Genomic DNA, 23,661 nt, shown 5'->3' with positions numbered 1-23,661 from the left:
CATATATGGAAAGAATACAGTAGAGATGATTATGATAGAAGTGGAAGACCGAGATAAGAAGAGCAGAAAATTTGTGATCAATTATGTGCCTCCGAAAACAGCCTCATGGGAGGAGAGTGAACATAAAAGTATGTTAGAGGACACAAAGATAGCATTAACTAAAATAATGGAAGACGGAGGAAGAATAGTTATGATGGGCGACTTTAATTGCAAAGAAATCTGCTGGGAAGAAATGACAGTAAAGAGTGGTGATGACTCATGGGGAAATGCTCTACTTGAGATGATTACTGACCATTCAATGACACAATGGATACAAGAGAACACTAGGTATAGAAATGAAGAAGAACCATCGAGGCTAGACTTAATAATTACATCTGAACCTAGAATAGTAGACAAGATTGAATATAAAACACCAATAGGTAAAAGTGACCACATATTGATTGAACTGGAACTTAATGAAGAAAAATATATGAAAAGAAATGAACAATATAGAAAAGGAAGAATGATGTATGAAAAAACAAACTTTGATAAAATAAGAGAATTCTTCCAACAAGAAAACTGGGAAGAAATATACAAAGAAGAAACAACAGTGGAAGAGAAATGGAATATTTTGACAAAAATTTACAAAAAAGGAGTGGAAAAGTATGTCCCAAGACAAAAACAAGAAAAAGAATATGTAAAATGCTGGTACAACAAAAGTTGTAGGGAGTTAAAGGACAAAAGAGACAAAGCCTGGAACAGATGGAAAAAAGACAGAAGACCTGAAAAATGGAAAATATATACTGGTTATAGAAATGAATATGTACAAAAGTGCAGAGAGGAAAAAAGAAAATATGAAAAAGATGTTATAGAAAAGTGTAAAGATCAACCAAAACTATTCTACAGATTTGTAAACAATAAACTGAAAAACAAACAAGACTTAGAGAAATTAAGACAAGGAGGAGTTGAATACACTGAGGAAATGGAAATGGCAGAAATTATGAACAAACATTTTAAATCAGTGTTTACAAGGGAAAATATACAACCTGAAGAGATTGAGTGGAAGGAAAAAGTCCCCCCTATGGAAGAAATAGAAGTAACAAAGAATGAAATATTGACACACTTGGGTAATTTTGATGTCAGAAAATCGCATGGGCCAGATGAAATAGCAAACTGGATTCTGAAAGAATGCAGGAATGAACTGGCAGACAAAATACATAGCATAATAAGCAGTTCCTTAAAAGAAGGAAAAGTTCCAGAAGATTGGAAAAAAGCAAATATAGTACCTATATATAAAGGAGGAAATAAAGAAGAACCTACCAACTATAGACCAGTCTCTCTAACAAGTACAATAGCAAAAATATGTGAAAGAATTATCAAAAGTAGATGGGTAAAATACTTGGAAAAAAACAACGTACTAAATCCAAGGCAATTTGGATTCAGACAAGGACGATCATGCGTCACCAATTTAATATGTTTCTATTCAAGGCTAATAGATATAATACAAGAAAGAGATGGATGGGCTGATTGTGCATTTCTAGACCTAAAAAAAGCTTTTGACAAAGTACCACATAAGAAGTTACTTAAGAAATTAGAATATGAAGGAGGAATACAAGGTAAATTGCTAAATTGGATGGAAGACTTTTTGCAAGAAAGAAAAATGAGAGTAGTGATAAGAGATCAGCACTCAAAATGGAATGAAGTAATAAGCGGTGTCCCGCAGGGAACAGTTCTGGCCCCAATAATGTTTGCTATATATATTAATGATATGGATGAAGGAATTGAAAGCTATATGAGCTTCTTTGCAGATGATGCAAAATTACTGAAAAGAGTGAAAACTGAAGAAGATTGTGAATCACTACAGAGAGATCTAAATAAAGTACAAGAATGGAGTAGGAAGTGGGAGATGGAGTTCAATACAAAAAAGTGTAGTATAATGGAATTTGGAAAAAGCAAAAACAGAATAACAGGATCATATAATTTGGGAGAAGAAGGAATAAAAAAAGTAGAAAATGAGAAGGACCTGGGAGTCATTGTTATGAATAATATGTCACCTGAGAAACATATAAATAAGATTTTTGGAGAAACTTATAATTTAATAAGAACAATCAAAGTGGCATTTACATACCTGGATGAAGAAATGGTGAGGAAAATCCTAATCACCCTGATAAGACCAAGATTGGAATATGCAGCAACGATATGGTCACCAAGTACAAAAAAATGTATAAAAAAACTTGAAAGAATACAAAGAGCAATTACAAAACTGGCACCAACACTCTCAAAACTATCATATGAAGAGAGACTACAAAAACTTAAACTACAGACACTAGAGCAAAGAAGAGAGAGAGGAGATTTGATAGCTATTTACAGAATCATGAAAGGCATAGAAATTACTGATAGAGAGAATCTGATAAAATGGGATGACAGAAATACAAGAGGACACGGAAAGAAAATAAAAAAAGACAGCTATAGAAGAGATTTGAAAAAGAACAGCTTTCCTCACAGAGCAATAGACAGTTGGAACAAGTTAGATGAGAAAGTGGTGTGTGCAAAATCAATACATGAATTTAAAAATAGTTTAGATAAAATGAGATATGAAGACGGGACCCCACGAGCATAGCTCCCCTTCCCGTAAAATACAACTAGGTAAATACAACTAGGTAAATACACACTTTCAACGAACGGACGGCTTGAAGAACGCTCTGAAGAAAAGTGCAGATTGTGGATACCAACGCAAAGAGAAGTGCCTTTTTGTATTTGCAGGGGGGGGGGGGAAATTGCTCGTGAGGTAGTAGGAAAGTAAGGAAAGAGGAGAGGGGGAGGGATTGCTGGGGAAATGGAAGGTAATGAGGAGGTGGAGGAAATGGCCCTGACGGGCCGCCGTAAGGTAGACAAACGACCCCAAGACGAGTTGGATGATAACATGTCTAATAGGAATGTGAAGATTAGAGGTATAGATAGGAGCAATATAGCAGAAAGTGATGAGAATATTTTCAAGGGATTTAAAGAGAGTGGGGGGGACACAAACCCCCCCCCGACTGACAAGACTAGAGAAGAAGGTTGATAAGGTGATCGAGGACTTGGAGAGTAGGTTAGGTCATATGAACACCATTTTAAAAAGGGTTGAAAGATTGGAAGAACTGGAAAAGGCGAATAAAAACTTAACTGATGAAATAGAAGAACTAAAAAGACAGTTAAGAGAGGTAAAGGGGGAGAATGAGGAATTGAAGAAGAATAGTAAAGAAAACAGAGAAACAATAGCTAAAGAAAGTAAAAATTGGAAGCAAACCCAAGAAGGAAATAAGATTTCATTAACTGACATAGTCAAACAGCAATTGAAAGAACATACTGAAGACTCAGTTATTAAAGTGATGAGACAAAAGGAGAATATAGTAAGGGATTTAGCAGACAAGAAGAAATGTATAATTATATTAGGAATGGAAGAGAAACACAACACAGATAGAACCACAAGAATCAAAGAGGAAAATGAAAAAGTAAGCCAATTACTAGAATCAGTTCAGGAAGATGAACCAGGAATTATGAAACAAATCGAAGAGAAATTTAGACTCGGAAAGTATAGCACAGACAAGACCAGACCAATTAAGATTAAATTCAAGTCACAAACAACGGCAGAGAATATCTTATCCAAAACAGGGAAACTAGCAACAAGTGAACAACACAAAAAGATATGGATAAAAAGAGAAATGAATAAAGAGGAAAGAGAGGAAGAAAAGCAGAAAAGACTGGAAGCTAAGACAAAAAACGAGAACAGAACGGAGTCAGAGAAAGAGAGATTCTATTGGAGAGTAGTGAACATGAAACTAAGGAAGTTCGACATACAAAAGAAAAACATAAGGGAAACAGAGAACACAATGGAAGTGGCAGAAAACTAAGAGTGTCTTACACAAATATAGATGGATTAATAACAGGATTGAATGAGCTGAATGATTATTTGAAAGAAAAAGAACCGGACATAATGGGAATTGTAGAAACAAAATTAAAAGGCCCACTACCACCCAACAGTGTAGGACATGATGCATACAATTATTGGATTAGAAACAGAGAGAAAAAGCAAGGGGGTGGAGTTATGTTCCTGACTAAGAAGGATATAAACGTGAAAGGTGTCATATATGGAAAGAATACAGTAGAGATGATTATGATAGAAGTGGAAGACAGAGATAAGAAGAGCAGAAAATTTGTGATCAATTATGTGCCTCCGAAAACAGCCTCATGGGAGGAGAGTGAATATAAAAGTATGCTAGAGGACACAAAGATAGCATTAACTAAAATAATGGAAGACGGAGGAAGAATAGTTATGATGGGCGACTTTAATTGCAAAGAAATCTGCTGGGAAGAAATGACAGTAAAGAGTGGTGATGACTCATGGGGAAATGCTCTACTTGAGATGATTACTGACCATTCAATGACACAATGGATACAAGAGAACACTAGGTATAGAAATGAAGAAGAACCATCGAGGCTAGACTTAATAATTACATCTGAACCTAGAATAGTGGACAAGATTGAATATAAAACACCAATAGGTAAAAGTGACCACATATTGATTGAACTGGAACTTAATGAAGAAAAATATATGAAAAGAAATGAACAATATAGAAAAGGAAGAATGATGTATGAAAAAACAAACTTTGATAAAATAAGAGAATTCTTCCAACAAGAAAACTGGGAAGAAATATACAAAGAAGAAACATCAGTGGAAGAGAAATGGAATATTTTGACAAAAATTTACAAAAAAGGAGTGGAAAAGTATGTCCCAAGACAAAAACAAGAAAAAGAATATGTAAAATGCTGGTACAACAAAAGTTGTAGGGAGTTAAAAGACAAAAGAGACAAAGCCTGGACCAGATGGAAAAAAGACAGAAGACCTGAAAAATGGAAAATATATACTGGTTATAGAAATGAATATGTACAAAAGTGCAGAGAGAAAAAAAGAAAATATGAAAAAGATGTTATAGAAAAGTGTAAAGATCAACCAAAACTATTCTACAGATTTGTAAACAATAAACTGAAAAACAAACAAGACTTGGAGAAATTGAGACAAGGAGGAGTTGAATACACTGAGGAAATGGAAATGGCAGAAATTATGAACAAACATTTTAAATCAGTGTTTACAAGGGAAAATATACAACCTGAAGAGATTGAGTGGAAAGAAAAAGTCCCCCCTATGGAAGAAATAGAAGTAACAAAGAATGAAATATTGACACACTTGGGTAATTTTGATGTCAGAAAATCGCATGGGCCAGATGAAATAGCAAACTGGATTCTGAAAGAATGCAGGAATGAACTGGCAGACAAAATACATAGCATAATAAGCAGTTCCTTAAAAGAAGGAAAAGTTCCAGAAGATTGGAAAAAAGCAAATATAGTACCTATATATAAAGGAGGAAATAAAGAAGAACCTACCAACTATAGACCAGTCTCTCTAACAAGTACAATAGCAAAAATTTGTGAAAGAATTATCAAAAGTAGATGGGTAAAATACTTGGAAAAAAACAACGTACTAAATCCAAGGCAATTTGGATTCAGACAAGGACGATCATGCGTCACCAATTTAATATGTTTCTATTCAAGGCTAATAGATATAATACAAGAAAGAGATGGATGGGCTGATTGTGCATTTCTAGACCTAAAAAAAGCTTTTGACAAAGTACCACATAAGAAGTTGCTTAAGAAATTAGAATATGAAGGAGGAATACAAGGTAAATTGCTAAATTGGATGGAAGACTTTTTGCAAGAAAGAAAAATGAGAGTAGTGATAAGAGATCAGCACTCAAAATGGAATGAAGTAATAAGCGGTGTCCCGCAGGGAACAGTTCTGGCCCCAATAATGTTTGCTATATATATTAATGATATGGATGAAGGAATTGAAAGCTATATGAGCTTCTTTGCAGATGATGCAAAACTACTGAAAAGAGTGAAAACTGAAGAAGATTGTGAATCACTACAGAGAGATCTAAATAAAGTACAAGAATGGAGTAGGAAGTGGGAGATGGAGTTCAATACAAAAAAGTGTAGTATAATGGAATTTGGAAAAAGCAAAAATAGAATAACAGGATCATATAATTTGGGAGAAGAAGGAATAAAAAAAGTAGAAAATGAGAAGGACCTGGGAGTCATTGTTATGAATAATATGTCACCTGAGAAACATATAAATAAGATTTTTGGAGAAACTTATAATTTAATAAGAACAATCAAAGTGGCATTTACATACCTGGATGAAGAAATGGTGAGGAAAATCCTAATCACCCTGATAAGACCAAGATTAGAATATGCAGCAACGATATGGTCACCAAGTACAAAAAAATGTATAAAAAAACTTGAAAGAATACAAAGAGCAATCACAAAACTGGCACCAACACTCTCAAAACTATCATATGAAGAGAGACTACAAAAACTTAAACTACAGACACTAGAGCAAAGAAGAGAGAGAGGAGATTTGATAGCTATTTACAGAATCATGAAAGGCATAGAAATTACTGATAGAGAGAATCTGATAAAATGGGATGACAGAAATACAAGAGGACACGGAAAGAAAATAAAAAAAGACAGCTATAGAAGAGATTTGAAAAAGAACAGCTTTCCTCACAGAGTAATAGACAGTTGGAACAAGTTAGATGAGAAAGTGGTGTGTGCAAAAACAATACATGAATTTAAAAATAGTTTAGATAAAATGAGATATGAAGACGGGACCCCACGAGCATAGCTCCCCTTCCCGTAAAATACAACTAGGTAAATACACACACACACACTTTCAACGAACGGACGGCTTGAAGAACGTTCTGAAGAAAAGTGCCAATTGTGGATCCCAACGCAAAGAGAAGTACCTTTTTGTATTTACAGGGTGGGGGGAAATTGCTCGTGGGGCAGTAGGTAAGTAGGAAAAGAGGAGAAGGGGAGGGATTGCTGGGGAAATGGAAGGAAATGAGGATGTGGAGGACTTGGCCCAAGCAGACAAGCGTAAGGTCAACATGAAACGACCACCGGACCAGCTCAGTGATGACGAAATGGCAAATAAAAATGTAAAGATTAGAAGTATAGAGAGGAGCAATACAGTAGAAAGTGACGAGAATATGTTCCAGGGATTTAAAGAGGGTGGGGGGGACACAACCCCCCCCCCCCGACTGATAAGACTAGAGGAGAGAGTTGATAAGGTGATCGAGGACTTGGAACGTAAGTTAGGTAATGTAGACTCCATTTTCCAGAGAATTGAAAGGTTGGAACAACTAGAGAAGGCTAACAGAAACTTAACTGAAGAAATAGAGGACCTAAAAAGACAGTTAGGAAATGTAAAGGAGGAGAATGAGAAATTGAAGAAGAATAGTAATGAAAACAGAGAGAAAATAGCTACAGAAGCTAAAAATTGGAGAATAACTCAAGAAGGGAATAAGGTTTCATTCACTGACATAGTCAAACAACAATTGAAAGAACATAATGAAGACTCAGTTATTAAAGTGATGAGACAGAAGGAGAATATAGTAAGAGAATTAGCTGACAAAAAGAAATGTATAATTATATTAGGAATGGAAGAGAAACATAACCCAGATAGAACCGCAAGAATCAAGGAGGAAAATGAAAGAGTAAGCAGTTTATTAAAATTAGTCCAGGAAGATGAACCAGAAATTATAAAGGAAATTGAGGAAAAATTCAGACTCGGAAAATATAGTACAGATAAGACCAGACCAATTAAGATTAAATTCAGGTCACAAACAACGGCAGAGAAAATTCTATCCAAGACAGGGAAACTAGCAACAAATGATCAATATAAAAAGGTATGGATAAAAAGAGAAATGAATAAGGAGGAAAGAGAGGCAGAAAAGCAGAAAAGAATTGAAGCTAAGGCAAAAAACGAGGAAAGAACGGAGTCAGAGAAAGAGAGATTCTATTGGAGAGTAGTGAACATGAAAATAAAGCAGTTCGACATACTAAAGAAAAACATAAGGGAAACAGAGAACACAATGGAAGTGGCAGAAAACTAAGAGTGTCTTACACAAATATAGATGGATTGATAACAGGATTGAATGAACTGAATGATTATTTGAAAGAAAAAGAACCGGACATAATGGGAATTGTAGAAACAAAATTAAAAGGCCCACTACCACCCAACAGTGTAGGACATGATACATACAATTATTGGATTAGAAACAGAGAGAAAAAACAAGGGGGTGGAGTTATGTTCCTGACTAAGAAGGATATAAACGTGAAAGGTGTCATATATGGAAAGAATACAGTAGAGATGATTATGATAGAAGTGGAAGACCGAGATAAGAAGAGCAGAAAATTTGTGATCAATTATGTGCCTCCGAAAACAGCCTCATGGGAGGAGAGTGAACATAAAAGTATGTTAGAGGACACAAAGATAGCATTAACTAAAATAATGGAAGATGGAGGAAGAATAGTTATGATGGGCGACTTTAATTGCAAAGAAATCTGCTGGGAAGAAATGACAGTAAAGAGTGGTGATGACTCATGGGGAAATGCTCTACTTGAGATGATTACTGACCATTCAATGACACAATGGATACAAGAGAACACTAGGTATAGAAATGAAGAAGAACCATCGAGGCTAGACTTAATAATTACATCTGAACCTAGAATAGTGGACAAGATTGAATATAAAACACCAATAGGTAAAAGTGACCACATATTGATTGAACTGGAACTTAATGAAGAAAAATATATGAAAAGAAATGAACAATATAGAAAAGGAAGAATGATGTATGAAAAAACAAACTTTGATAAAATAAGAGAATTCTTCCAACAAGAAAACTGGGAAGAAATATACAAAGAAGAAACATCAGTAGAAGAGAAATGGAATATTTTGACAAAAATTTACAAAAAAGGAGTGGAAAAGTATGTCCCAAGACAAAAACAAGAAAAAGAATATGTAAAATGCTGGTACAACAAAAGTTGTAGAGAGTTAAAAGACAAAAGAGACAAAGCCTGGACCAGATGGAAAAAAGACAGAAGACCTGAAAAATGGAAAATATATACTGGTTATAGAAATGAATATGTACAAAAGTGCAGAGAGGAAAAAAGAAAATATGAAAAAGATGTTATAGAAAAGTGTAAAGATCAACCAAAACTATTCTACAGATTTGTAAACAATAAACTGAAAAACAAACAAGACTTGGAGAAATTAAGACAAGGAGGAGTTGAATACACTGAGGAAATGGAAATGGCAGAAATTATGAACAAACATTTTAAATCAGTGTTTACAAGGGAAAATATACAACCTGAAGAGATTGAGTGGAAGGAAAAAGTCCCCCCTATGGAAGAAATAGAAGTAACAAAGAATGAAATATTGACACACTTGGGTAATTTTGATGTCAGAAAATCGCATGGGCCAGATGAAATAGCAAACTGGATTCTGAAAGAATGCAGGAATGAACTGGCAGACAAAATACATAGCATAATAAGCAGTTCCTTAAAAGAAGGAAAAGTTCCAGAAGATTGGAAAAAAGCAAATATAGTACCTATATATAAAGGAGGAAATAAAGAAGAACCTACCAACTATAGACCAGTCTCTCTAACAAGTACAATAGCAAAAATATGTGAAAGAATTATCAAAAGTAGATGGGTAAAATACTTGGAAAAAAACAACGTACTAAATCCAAGGCAATTTGGATTCAGACAAGGACGATCATGCGTCACCAATTTAATATGTTTCTATTCAAGGCTAATAGATATAATACAAGAAAGAGATGGATGGGCTGATTGTGCATTTCTAGACCTAAAAAAAGCTTTTGACAAAGTACCACATAAGAAGTTGCTTAAGAAATTAGAATATGAAGGAGGAATACAAGGTAAATTGCTAAATTGGATGGAAGACTTTTTGCAAGAAAGAAAAATGAGAGTAGTGATAAGAGATCAGCACTCAAAATGGAATGAAGTAATAAGCGGTGTCCCGCAGGGAACAGTTCTGGCCCCAATAATGTTTGCTATATATATTAATGATATGGATGAAGGAATTGAAAGCTATATGAGCTTCTTTGCAGATGATGCAAAATTACTGAAAAGAGTGAAAACTGAAGAAGATTGTGAATCACTACAGAGAGATCTAAATAAAGTACAAGAATGGAGTAGGAAGTGGGAGATGGAGTTCAATACAAAAAAGTGTAGTATAATGGAATTTGGAAAAAGCAAAAACAGAATAACAGGATCATATAATTTGGGAGAAGAAGGAATAAAAAAAGTAGAAAATGAGAAGGACCTGGGAGTCATTGTTATGAATAATATGTCACCTGAGAAACATAAATAAGATTTTTGGAGAAACTTATAATTTAATAAGAACAATCAAAGTGGCATTTACATACCTGGATGAAGAAATGGTGAGGAAAATCCTAATCACCCTGATAAAACCAAGATTGGAATATGCAGCAACGATATGGTCACCAAGTACAAAAAAATGTATAAAAAAACTTGAAAGAATACAAAGAGCAATTACAAAACTGGCACCAACACTCTCAAAACTATCATATGAAGAGAGACTACAAAAACTTAAACTACAGACACTAGAGCAAAGAAGAGAGAGAGGAGATTTGATAGCTATTTACAGAATCATGAAAGGCATAGAAATTACTGATAGAGAGAATCTGATAAAATGGGATGACAGAAATACAAGAGGACACGGAAAGAAAATAAAAAAAGACAGCTATAGAAGAGATTTGAAAAAGAACAGCTTTCCTCACAGAGCAATAGACAGTTGGAACAAGTTAGATGAGAAAGTGGTGTGTGCAAAAACAATACATGAATTTAAAAATAGTTTAGATAAAATGAGATATGAAGACGGGACCCCACGAGCATAGCTCCCCTTCCCGTAAAATACAACTAGGTAAATACAACTAGGTAAATACACACACACACACTTCAGCGAATGGACGGCTTGGATGACGTTCTGAAGAAAACTGAAGTCTGTGGATCCCAACGCAAAGAGAAGTGCCTAGTGTTTTTACAGGGTGGGGGGGAAATTGCTCGTGTAGTAGTGGGAAAGTAGGGAAAGAGGAAAAGGGGAGGGATTACTGAGGGAAATGGAAGGAAATGAGGAGGGAGTAGACTTGGCCCAGCCAGACAAGCGAAAGGTAAACAAAAGACTGAGTGAGGATGAAATGTCTAATAAAAATGTAAAGATTAGAAGTATAGAGAGGAGCAATACAGTAGAAAGTGACGAGAATATGTTCCAGGGATTTAAAGAGGGTGGGGGGGACACAACCCCCCCCCCCCCGACTGATAAGACTAGAGGAGAGAGTTGATAAGGTGATCGACTTAGAACGTAAGTTAGGTAATGTTGACTCCATTTTCCAGAGAATTGAAAGGTTGGAACAACTAGAGAAGGCTAACAGAAACTTAACTGAAGAAATAGAGGACCTAAAAAGACAGTTAGGAAATGTAAAGGAGGAGAATGAGAAATTGAAGAAGAATAGTAATGAAAACAGAGAGAAAATAGCTAAAGAGGCTAAAAATTGGAGAACAACCCAAGAAGGGAATAAGGTTTCATTCACTGACATAGTCAAACAGCAATTGAAAGAACATAATGAAGACTCAGTTATTAAAGTGATGAGACAGAAGGAGAATATAGTAAGAGAATTAGCTGACAAAAAGAAATGTATAATTATATTAGGAATGGAAGAGAAACATAACCCAGATAGAACCGCAAGAATCAAGGAGGAAAATGAAAGAGTAACAAGCAGTTTATTAAAATTAGTCCAGGAAGATGAACCAGAAATTATAAAGGAAATTGAGGAAAAATTCAGACTCGGAAAATATAGTACAGATAAGACCAGACCAATTAAGATTAAATTCAGGTCACAAACAACGGCAGAGAAAATTCTATCCAAAACAGGGAAACTAGCAACAAATGATCAATATAAAAAGGTATGGATAAAAAGAGAAATGAATAAGGAGGAAAGAGAGGCAGAAAAGCAGAAAAGACTTGAAGCTAAGGCAAAAAACGAGGAAAGAACGGAGTCAGAGAAAGAGAGATTCTATTGGAGAGTAGTGAACATGAAAATAAAGCAGTTCGACATACTAAAGAAAAACATAAGGGAAACAGAGAACACAATGGAAGTGGCAGAAAACTAAGAGCGTCTTACACAAATATAGATGGATTGATAACAGGATTGAATGAACTGAATGATTATTTGAAAGAAAAAGAACCGGACATAATGGGAATTGTAGAAACAAAATTAAAAGGCCCACTACCACCCAACAGTGTAGGACATGATGCATACAATTATTGGATTAGAAACAGAGAGAAAAAACAAGGGGGTGGAGTTATGTTCCTGACCAAGAAGGATATAAACGTGAAAGGTGTCATATATGGAAAGAATACAGTAGAGATGATTATGATAGAATTGGAAGACCGAGATAAGAAGAGCAGAAAATTTGTGATCAATTATGTGCCTCCGAAAACAGCCTCATGGGAGGAGAGTGAACATAAAAGTATGTTAGAGGACACAAAGATAGCATTAACTAAAATAATGGAAGACGGAGGAAGAATAGTTATGATGGGCGACTTTAATTGCAAAGAAATCTGCTGGGAAGAAATGACAGTAAAGAGTGGTGATGACTCATGGGGAAATGCTCTACTTGAGATGATTACTGACCATTCAATGACACAATGGATACAAGAGAACACTAGGTATAGAAATGAAGAAGAACCATCGAGGCTAGACTTAATAATTACATCTGAACCTAGAATAGTGGACAAGATTGAATATAAAACACCAATAGGTAAAAGTGACCACATATTGATTGAACTGGAACTTAATGAAGAAAAATATATGAAAAGAAATGAACAATATAGAAAAGGAAGAATAATGTATGAAAAAACAAACTTTGATAAAATAAGAGAATTCTTCCAACAAGAAAACTGGGAAGAAATATACAAAGAAGAAACATCAGTGGAAGAGAAATGGAATATTTTGACAAAAATTTACAAAAAAGGAGTGGAAAAGTATGTCCCAAGACAAAAACAAGAAAAAGAATATGTAAAATGCTGGTACAACAAAAGTTGTAGGGAGTTAAAAGACAAAAGAGACAAAGCCTGGACCAGATGGAAAAAAGACAGAAGACCTGAAAAATGGAAAATATATACTGGTTATAGAAATGAATATGTACAAAAGTGCAGAGAGGAAAAAAGAAAATATGAAAAAGATGTTATAGAAAAGTGTAAAGATCAACCAAAACTATTCTACAGATTTGTAAACAATAAACTGAAAAACAAACAAGACTTGGAGAAATTAAGACAAGGAGGAGTTGAATACACTGAGGAAATGGAAATGGCAGAAATTATGAACAAACATTTTAAATCAGTGTTTACAAGGGAAAATATACAACCTGAAGAGATTGAGTGGAAAGAAAAAGTCCCCCCTATGGAAGAAATAGAAGTAACAAAGAATGAAATATTGACACACTTGGGTAATTTTGATGTCACAAAATCGCATGGGCCAGATGAAATAGCAAACTGGATTCTGAAAGAATGCAGGAATGAACTGGCAGACAAAATACATAGCATAATAAGCAGTTCCTTAAAAGAAGGAAAAGTTCCAGAAGATTGGAAAAAAGCAAATATAGTACCTATATATAAAGGAGGAAATAAAGAAGAACCTACCAACTATAGACCAGTCTCTCTAACAAGTACAATAGCAAAAATTTGTGAAAGAATTATCAAAAGTAGATGGGTAAAATACTTGGAAAAAACAACGTACTAAATCCAAGGCAATTTGGATTCAGACAAGGACGATCATGCGTCACCAATTTAATATGTTTCTATTCAAGGCTAATAGATATAATACAAGAAAGAGATGGATGGGCTGATTGTGCATTTCTAGACCTAAAAAAAGCTTTTGACAAAGTACCACATAAGAAGTTGCTTAAGAAATTAGAATATGAAGGAGGAATACAAGGTAAATTGCTAAATTGGATGGAAGACTTTTTGCAAGAAAGAAAAATGAGAGTAGTGATAAGAGATCAGCACTCAAAATGGAATGAAGTAATAAGCGGTGTCCCGCAGGGAACAGTTCTGGCCCCAATAATGTTTGCTATATATATTAATGATATGGATGAAGGAATTGAAAGCTATATGAGCTTCTTTGCAGATGATGCAAAACTACTGAAAAGAGTGAAAACTGAAGAAGATTGTGAATCACTACAGAGAGATCTAAATAAAGTACAAGAATGGAGTAGGAAGTGGGAGATGGAGTTCAACACAAAAAAGTGTAGTATAATGGAATTTGGAAAAAGCAAAAACAGAATAACAGGATCATATAATTTGGGAGAAGAAGGAATAAAAAAAGTAGAAAATGAGAAGGACCTGGGAGTCATTGTTATGAATAATATGTCACCTGAGAAACATATAAATAAGATTTTTGGAGAAACTTATAATTTAATAAGAACAATCAAAGTGGCATTTACATACCTGGATGAAGAAATGGTGAGGAAAATCCTAATCACCCTGATAAGACCAAGATTGGAATATGCAGCAACGATATGGTCACCAAGTACAAAAAAATGTATAAAAAAACTTGAAAGAATACAAAGAGCAATCACAAAACTGGCACCAACACTCTCAAAACTATCATATGAAGAGAGACTACAAAAACTTAAACTACAGACACTAGAGCAAAGAAGAGAGAGAGGAGATTTGATAGCTATTTACAGAATCATGAAAGGCATAGAAATTACTGATAGAGAGAATCTGATAAAATGGGATGACAGAAATACAAGAGGACACGGAAAGAAAATAAAAAAAGACAGCTATAGAAGAGATTTGAAAAAGAACAGCTTTCCTCACAGAGTAATAGACAGTTGGAACAAGTTAGATGAGAAAGTGGTGTGTGCAAAAACAAAAACAATACATGAATTTAAAAATAGTTTAGATAAAATGAGATATGAAGACGGGACCCCACGAGCATAGCTCCCCTTCCCGTAAAATACAACTAGGTAAATACAACTAGGTAAATACACACACACTTCAGCGAATGGACGGCTTGGATGACGTTCTGAAGAAAACTGAAGTCTGTGGATCCCAACGCAAAGAGAAGTGCCTAGTGTTTTTACAGGGTGGGGGGGAAATTGCTCGTGTAGTTGTGGGAAAGTAGGGAAAGAGGAAAAGGGGAGGGATTACTGAGGGAAATGGAAGGAAATGAGGAGGGAGTAGACTTGGCCCAGCCAGACAAGCGAAAGGTAAACAAAAGACTGAGTGAGGATGAAATGTCTAATAAAAATGTAAAGATTAGAAGTATAGAGAGGAGCAATACAGTAGAAAGTGACGAGAATATGTTCCAGGGATTTAAAGAGGGTGGGGGGGACACAACCCCCCCCCCCGACTGATAAGACTAGAGGAGAGAGTTGATAAGGTGATCGAGGACTTGGAACGTAAGTTAGGTAATGTTGACTCCATTTTCCAGAGAATTGAAAGGTTGGAACAACTAGAGAAGGCTAACAGAAACTTAACTGAAGAAATAGAGGACCTAAAAAGACAGTTAGGAAATGTAAAGGAGGAGAATGAGAAATTGAAGAAGAATAGTAATGAAAACAGAGAGAAAATAGCTAAAGAGGCTAAAAATTGGAGAACAACCCAAGAAGGGAATAAGGTTTCATTCACTGACATAGTCAAACAGCAATTGAAAGAACATAATGAAGACTCAGTTATTAAAGTGATGAGACAGAAGGAGAATATAGTAAGAGAATTAGCTGACAAAAAGAAATGTATAATTATATTAGGAATGGAAGAGAAACATAACCCAGATAGAACCGCAAGAATCAAGGAGGAAAATGAAAGAGTAAGCAAGCAGTTTATTAAAATTAGTCCAGGAAGATGAACCAGAAATTATAAAGGAAATTGAGGAAAAATTCAGACTCGGAAAATATAGTACAGATAAGACCAGACCAATTAAGATTAAATTCAGGTCACAAACAACGGCAGAGAAAATTCTATCCAAAACAGGGAAACTAGCAACAAATGATCAATATAAAAAGGTATGGATAAAAAGAGAAATGAATAAGGAGGAAAGAGAGGCAGAAAAGCAGAAAAGACTTGAAGCTAAGGCAAAAAACGAGGAAAGAACGGAGTCAGAGAAAGAGAGATTCTATTGGAGAGTAGTGAACATGAAAATAAAGCAGTTCGACATACTAAAGAAAAACATAAGGGAAACAGAGAACACAATGGAAGTGGCAGAAAACTAAGAGCGTCTTACACAAATATAGATGGATTAATAACAGGATTGAATGAACTGAATGATTATTTGAAAGAAAAAGAACCGGACATAATGGGAATTGTAGAAACAAAATTAAAAGGCCCACTACCACCCAACAGTGTAGGACATGATGCATACAATTATTGGATTAGAAACAGAGAGAAAAAACAAGGGGGTGGAGTTATGTTCCTGACCAAGAAGGATATAAACGTGAAAGGTGTCATATATGGAAAGAATACAGTAGAGATGATTATGATAGAATTGGAAGACCGAGATAAGAAGAGCAGAAAATTTGTGATCAATTATGTGCCTCCGAAAACAGCCTCATGGGAGGAGAGTGAACATAAAAGTATGTTAGAGGACACAAAGATAGCATTAACTAAAATAATGGAAGACGGAGGAAGAATAGTTATGATGGGCGACTTTAATTGCAAAGAAATCTGCTGGGAAGAAATGACAGTAAAGAGTGGTGATGACTCATGGGGAAATGCTCTACTTGAGATAATTACTGACCATTCAATGACACAATGGATACAAGAGAACACTAGGTATAGAAATGAAGAAGAACCATCGAGGCTAGACTTAATAATTACATCTGAACCTAGAATAGTGGACAAGATTGAATATAAAACACCAATAGGTAAAAGTGACCACATATTGATTGAACTGGAACTTAATGAAGAAAAATATATGAAAAGAAATGAACAATATAGAAAAGGAAGAATAATGTATGAAAAAACAAACTTTGATAAAATAAGAGAATTCTTCCAACAAGAAAACTGGGAAGAAATATACAAAGAAGAAACATCAGTGGAAGAGAAATGGAATATTTTGACAACAAAAATTTACAAAAAAGGAGTGGAAAAGTATGTCCCAAGACAAAAACAAGAAAAAGAATATGTAAAATGCTGGTACAACAAAAGTTGTAGGGAGTTAAAAGACAAAAGAGACAAAGCCTGGACCAGATGGAAAAAAGACAGAAGACCTGAAAAATGGAAAATATATACTGGTTATAGAAATGAATATGTACAAAAGTGCAGAGAGGAAAAAAGAAAATATGAAAAAGATGTTATAGAAAAGTGTAAAGATCAACCAAAACTATTCTACAGATTTGTAAACAATAAACTGAAAAACAAACAAGACTTGGAGAAATTAAGACAAGGAGGAGTTGAATACACTGAGGAAATGGAAATGGCAGAAATTATGAACAAACATTTTAAATCAGTGTTTACAAGGGAAAATATACAACCTGAAGAGATTGAGTGGAAAGAAAAAGTCCCCCCTATGGAAGAAATAGAAGTAACAAAGAATGAAATATTGACACACTTGGGTAATTTTGATGTCAGAAAATCGCATGGGCCAGATGAAATAGCAAACTGGATTCTGAAAGAATGCAGGAATGAACTGGCAGACAAAATACATAGCATAATAAGCAGTTCCTTAAAAGAAGGAAAAGTTCCAGAAGATTGGAAAAAAGCAAATATAGTACCTATATATAAAGGAGGAAATAAAGAAGAACCTACCAACTATAGACCAGTCTCTCTAACAAGTACAATAGCAAAAATTTGTGAAAGAATTATCAAAAGTAGATGGGTAAAATACTTGGGAAAAAACAACGTACTAAATCCAAGGCAATTTGGATTCAGACAAGGACGATCATGCGTCACCAATTTAATATGTTTCTATTCAAGGCTAATAGATATAATACAAGAAAGAGATGGATGGGCTGATTGTGCATTTCTAGACCTAAAAAAAGCTTTTGACAAAGTACCACATAAGAAGTTGCTTAAGAAATTAGAATATGAAGGAGGAATACAAGGTAAATTGCTAAATTGGATGGAAGACTTTTTGCAAGAAAGACAAATGAGAGTAGTGATTAGAAACAAATTCTCAAAATGGAATGAAGTAATAAGCGGTGTCCCGCAGGGAACAGTTCTGGCCCCAATAATGTTTGCTATATATATTAATGATATGGATGAAGGAATTGAAAGCTATATGAGCTTCTTTGCAGATGATGCAAAACTACTGAAAAGAGTGAAAACTGAAGAAGATTGTGAATCACTACAGAGAGATCTAAATAAAGTACAAGAATGGAGTAGGAAGTGGGAGATGGAGTTCAATACAAAAAAGTGTAGTATAATGGAATTTGGAAAAAGCAAAAACAGAATAACAGGATCATATAATTTGGGAGAAGAAGGAATAAAAAAAGTAGAAAATGAGAAGGACCTGGGAGTCATTGTTATGAATAATATGTCACCTGAGAAACATATAAATAAGATTTTTGGAGAAACTTATAATTTATTAAGAACAATCAAAGTGGCATTTACATACCTGGATGAAGAAATGGTGAGGAAAATCCTAATCACCCTGATAAGACCAAGATTGGAATATGCAGCAACGATATGGTCACCAAGTACAAAAAAATGTATAAAAAAACTTGAAAGAATACAAAGAGCAATTACAAAACTGGCACCAACACTCTCAAAACTATCATATGAAGAGAGACTACAAAAACTTAAACTACAGACACTAGAGCAAAGAAGAGAGAGAGGAGATTTGATAGCTATTTACAGAATCATGAAAGGCATAGAAATTACTGATAGAGAGAATCTGATAAAATGGGATGACAGAAATACAAGAGGACACGGAAAGAAAATAAAAAAAGACAGCTATAGAAGAGATTTGAAAAAGAACAGCTTTCCTCACAGAGTAATAGACAGTTGGAACAAGTTAGATGAGAAAGTGGTGTGTGCAAAAACAATACATGAATTTAAAAATAGTTTAGATAAAATGAGATATGAAGACGGGACCCCACGAGCATAGCTCCCCTTCCCGTAAAATACAACTAGGTAAATACAACTAGGTAAATACACATATATATATATTATATATATATATATATATATATACATATATATATACATATGTATGTATATACATAATCAACCACAATGCGCTTTAATTCTAAGCCATCAACATGGGGTTTCTCGATGGAGGCAACAAGTGCTGTAGTGACTTAAACCATTGCTCCATCAAAAGATGGAGCAATGGTTTAAGTCACCACAACACTTGTTACGTGCTAACCAGGTTCGAGTCCTTGGTCGTATTACGTTTCAAGTTCTGCATGTTGCCTCCATCAGACACCCGATGTTGATGGCTTAGAATTCAAGTGCATTGTGGTTGATAAAAATGTATCGCTAACTTGGACCCATTCAGTATTGTACATATATATAGCTGCTGTCAACCAATTCTATTCAGTTAATGGAATTCCTTGTCGTTTCAGGGATAAAGTTTTTTTTATCTCATTTGTTGATAAATTTAAGTATCTATTCATTTAGTGGTTTATTTTTTTCATTATTCATTTGTTCACAATTATGCATCAGGCCTCGTTATGGGACAACAGATCTGTCAGGACTCATCTTCACTCGAAGAAGAAATCTGATCCTTTACACTTTACCATCTCTTCTTTTTACTGCCCTCCTAGAATCTCTCTTTTACCATCTCTACGAAAGTTAAAGTTGCCGGGGGTTTCAGTTCCGATATCAGTCTTCTCAAAGACTCTCCTCAGAACGTCTGCCGAGACAAGCCGCCGACCGTGATGCTCAGCCACGACATTATCCTCCCCAGTAAATAGCCCTGGGACGGGAGTTACACAATAAAACTTGGCAGCACTTTATGGATGCATGATGGTTTTTATTCAGTATGGAAAGGAGTCTAAAGAACAGTAACACATAAGTAAGGAATGCATGAGAAAACAGTTGAGGAACTCTACGCACTTTTTCTATGGAGGGACGTTATTTGTGCACTTGACGTGGCGTAAGGTCTGTACAGTTTACTTTAACATGAATGTTGAGACATTCTGACGGGTTGACATAAATGGAATAGGAAGCACATGAGTCTTAGTCCGAGTTTATTCCTGACTAGTTTCGCAGGTATGCTTGAAAAAAAAAAAAAGTCAGGAATAAACTCGGACCAAGACTCCTGAGTTTCCTATTCCACTTAAGTTTAACATGAATGCTTAGTAAAGTGTCTTGATGCTCTTGCCTCCAGTACTTGGCCGAACGGCACTTCCAGAAGATTTCCGGAACGTCCCTCTTCACCGGTCTTCGTGGCATCACACACTTCGGGCGACCCAACTTCAGTTTGGTGTTTGAGGCCATAAGGAGAAAATACTCCGTGAGTTCGATGAGTTCGGTTCTTACGATGTGCATGCATATACCTAGATTTCCACACCTTTCACTTCACCTGTTTTTTTTTGTTTTGTTTTTCCTGCAAAATCTTTTACTGTAACCAATCTTTTCTTCGGATATAGGTAGACATAGTCGGGGTGTTTACCTGCGGGAATCCCAGCCTGAGCTACGCGGTCGAAAAGGGATGCAGAGAAATGAACAACAAACCCAAAGGCACCATCTTCAGGCACTACTATGAAAACTTTTAAAGATCACGCTCGCTCGTCCATACTTTGGTCATCTCAGCAGGTAGCATTTTGGAGGGTTTTTGAGAGCAGTTTACATTCTTCAAGTAACTGTTCAGTCATCTAAGAAAAGTATCATTATTTTACGGTTTGAAAAAAAAGAAAAAAAACGACGGACATGGAAACTCCATATTCCATGAATATTATATTTATGGTCTTAGATTTTTTTTTTTTTTTTTACTATTGTGACCAAACACTACTGTCAAAATGTTCTTTCACTTACACACGGTCATGAAATATTATGTAACATCTTAGATATAAATTCTGAACTTGAGACCCCTCTGCAAGTCATCTGTTCATTACCTGTTCATTGCACACAGTGGAGTGGCACGGACAGGCAACCCTTATTATGACCGAGTTGGAAAAAGAAAAAGCATTTTGCTTTTGAATACGACGCGGTAGTGCATGAGTATAACGTCTTTCATCGATGTGTACTCCAGATAGGGAATAGTTTCTTCAGTTGTGTAATTCCAAATTTGGCAACAAAAGGAATGGGAGAAGTATCAAAACAGGTTGACTGAAAATAGCACAAAGCAACTTGACACTTCGGGGCTCTCTATGTATCACGTGACCACGATTTAAAAAGAGAGACTTTTGATGCAGGTCCTGTGGAATACTCCCATACGTATTGCCTGGAGAAGAGAAGCAGTGATGGGGGGGGGGGGGTAATGTCAGAGGCTTGGGGGTTAAACAAAAGGTCTTCAATGGTGACGATGGGGGAAAAAATTGTGCCAAACAGTAATGAAAGAATCTATAAATTAAAAGAGGTAAAACGTCGTGACGTAGGAGCCTTTGGGTGAATGTAGAAGTCTTCAACCTGGAGTTAGGAATAAGAATATTTTTCAGCTGTTTTGTTCAGCATTCAACCTCTGTGAATAATAATCTGAGATTCCACAGGCAAGAAGGAACTGAAGTTAGATGACACTGTGTTCAGGAATTTGGTAAAACTATCAAATGTTCCTTGGTGACAATGATCCTTGCCTGACTGTGATTGCTCACTCATACAACCACCTCCAGACTCCAAAGTCAGCTTATAACATTGTCGTAATCCTGATTGTTAATATTGCAGTACTAATCCCTATGTACATATATCTCCTTTAAACAGGAGGTATGTAATGATAACAGTACCTTTACTAACTGGTAAATGATGACGAACTTTGGAATCTAGATGTACACATGAATGTTTTAATACTCTATTTTGATTTTTTGTTTACTTTTGGATACATCAATTTATTCTGTATTGTTTCTATTATTAAATCTTGCAAGTTTCACCTAGTTTTGTATGTTTTATGACGAAATACAGGGTTATGACTTTGCACATTGCTTTTGACCCAGGGCAGTGGGCGAGATGCAGAGATGACCCGTCACCCAGGAGGAGCCAAGATAAGAGGGAGGGAGGAGGGTAGATGGGAGTGGAGTATATGGGGATGGAATGGATGGGAGTGGATTTTATGCCTTTGTTTTTTTGGCTACTTCCCTTGTAAGGGAGAAGAAAGCCTTTGGTGTATGTATGTATGTATGTATGTATGTATGTATCATCAATACTTTTTTGACAGCCTCTCATTTGTTAACCCTGTACAGAGGATTTCGTCACCAATGTATGGAGTCTGTATCTCACTTTTGGATTGATTTACTCCTCCAAACACAAAGGAAATGACAGACGGAGAACTGTTATTACTTTTTTTTTTTTTTTTTTTTTAGTCCCTGCGGAGCTAGCCGATTTCAGGACTGTCTTTAATTGCTTCTATGGCCGTAATATCTTATTTATTTATTAATTCAATTTTATATTTATTTTTATTTATTTACCGGAGTGTGGAATTTTGTTATATTTGACCCGGCTGGAGGGGGTCATAGTAGGCCTCCCACGGGGGAAGAGCAGATTAGGCTGGCAGCAGCCAGGATTATTTGAGATTTTCCGGCGTCTGATGTGCTGTTTGCCCTCAATTGGTCTAGGGCGGTGGAGGGATCTCCGAAGAGATTTCTTAAATCTTTAAAATGGTCCCTGAGCTGTCTGCAAACGAAAAGGCAGTGATTGAAAGAGACCTGTTCTCTGCCACAGGTACAGAGAAGATTTAGAAATTTGGTTCGCCAATGATTTACCCTTATTCTGGATATCATGGCTAACATATAAGGGGGTACAGAGGGGAAGGTCGGGGGTTTTCCTCCGTGACAGGTTGTTGTCGGCCATCCCCGAGCGATGGCAGTGGCGGTGAAGTCTGCCTTCCAGGTCTCCCAGATGGCTCTGTTGATCTTGTGCAGGGCGTCGCTGACCGTGAATTTGATGGAAATCATGTCCTCTTCAGGCGCCAGGGCGCCCTTCTTGGCTGCCCCATCCGCCTTTTCATTTCCTTGCAACCCCACATGTGAGGGAACCCATTGATATCTTATCTGAATATCTTTGTTGGAGGCCTCAGCAGTGAGGTGCAGTATTTCTTGCAAAGTGTCTGGCTGCGAGTCGCATTGACAGCTCTGCAGTGCCTTAAGGCTGGCTCTTGAATCTGAGAGCACGGTGATGCAAGCTGGCGGATGGGGAAGAGCGAGAACTATTTTAATGGCTTCCCGAATGGCGATTAATTCGGCCGAGAAGATGGAGGTGGGGGGAAGCTTCACGGAGATGGACTCTTGTGTGTTTTCCAAGAATATCCCTGCGCCTGTGCGGCCATCCTCAAGCACAGAGCCATCCGTGTAGACAAGGAAGTCCTCCTTGTACTCCGTCCTTATCATCTCCCTCACATGTGCTAGGAGATGATAAGACAACTGTTGGTGGTTTGAGTACCCAGGGGTGAAAGAGATCCACCTGACACTGGGTAACAAGTTGTCTCGCATCGGGAGGAAGCCCGGCTTTTATGCAGAGGTCCTTGACGGAGCCAGGCAGACCTTGAATGTGCGTCGTCTGTGAGGCCTTCAACCAATCCTCCCGGAGTTCCTCATCCGTAGAATTTGCAACTTTAGCACTGGTGAACAAGTATTTGCAGGCATCTTTCTTCAGTT

General features: G+C 36.1%; 1 protein-coding gene across 2 annotated transcripts in view; it reads left to right on the top strand.

The window, feature by feature from the left end:
* The window catches only part of LOC143035018 (dual oxidase 2-like), a 100,867-nt gene extending 78,726 nt beyond the window's left edge, over nt 1–22,141 (top strand). The window contains exons 28-30 of one of the 2 annotated variants that reach the window (XM_076201418.1): nt 20,247–20,372; nt 20,509–20,674; nt 22,006–22,141. In XM_076201418.1, coding sequence (XP_076057533.1) covers nt 20,247–20,372; nt 20,509–20,634 — 252 coding nt within the window. In that variant the 3' untranslated portion in view covers nt 20,635–20,674; nt 22,006–22,141. Of the gene's footprint in view, nt 1–20,246; nt 20,373–20,508; nt 21,942–22,005 lie in introns of those variants that run through there. The other variant, XM_076201417.1, reaches the window with a different exon arrangement.
* The last annotated feature ends 1,520 nt before the right edge of the window (nt 22,142–23,661 follow it).

Source organism: Oratosquilla oratoria, chromosome 18, assembly GCF_046742065.1.
Source record: "Oratosquilla oratoria isolate Oo_2021 chromosome 18, ASM4674206v1, whole genome shotgun sequence".
Classification (NCBI taxonomy): domain Eukaryota; kingdom Metazoa; phylum Arthropoda; class Malacostraca; order Stomatopoda; family Squillidae; genus Oratosquilla; species Oratosquilla oratoria.
This window is presented reverse-complemented; position numbering and strand designations above follow the sequence as displayed.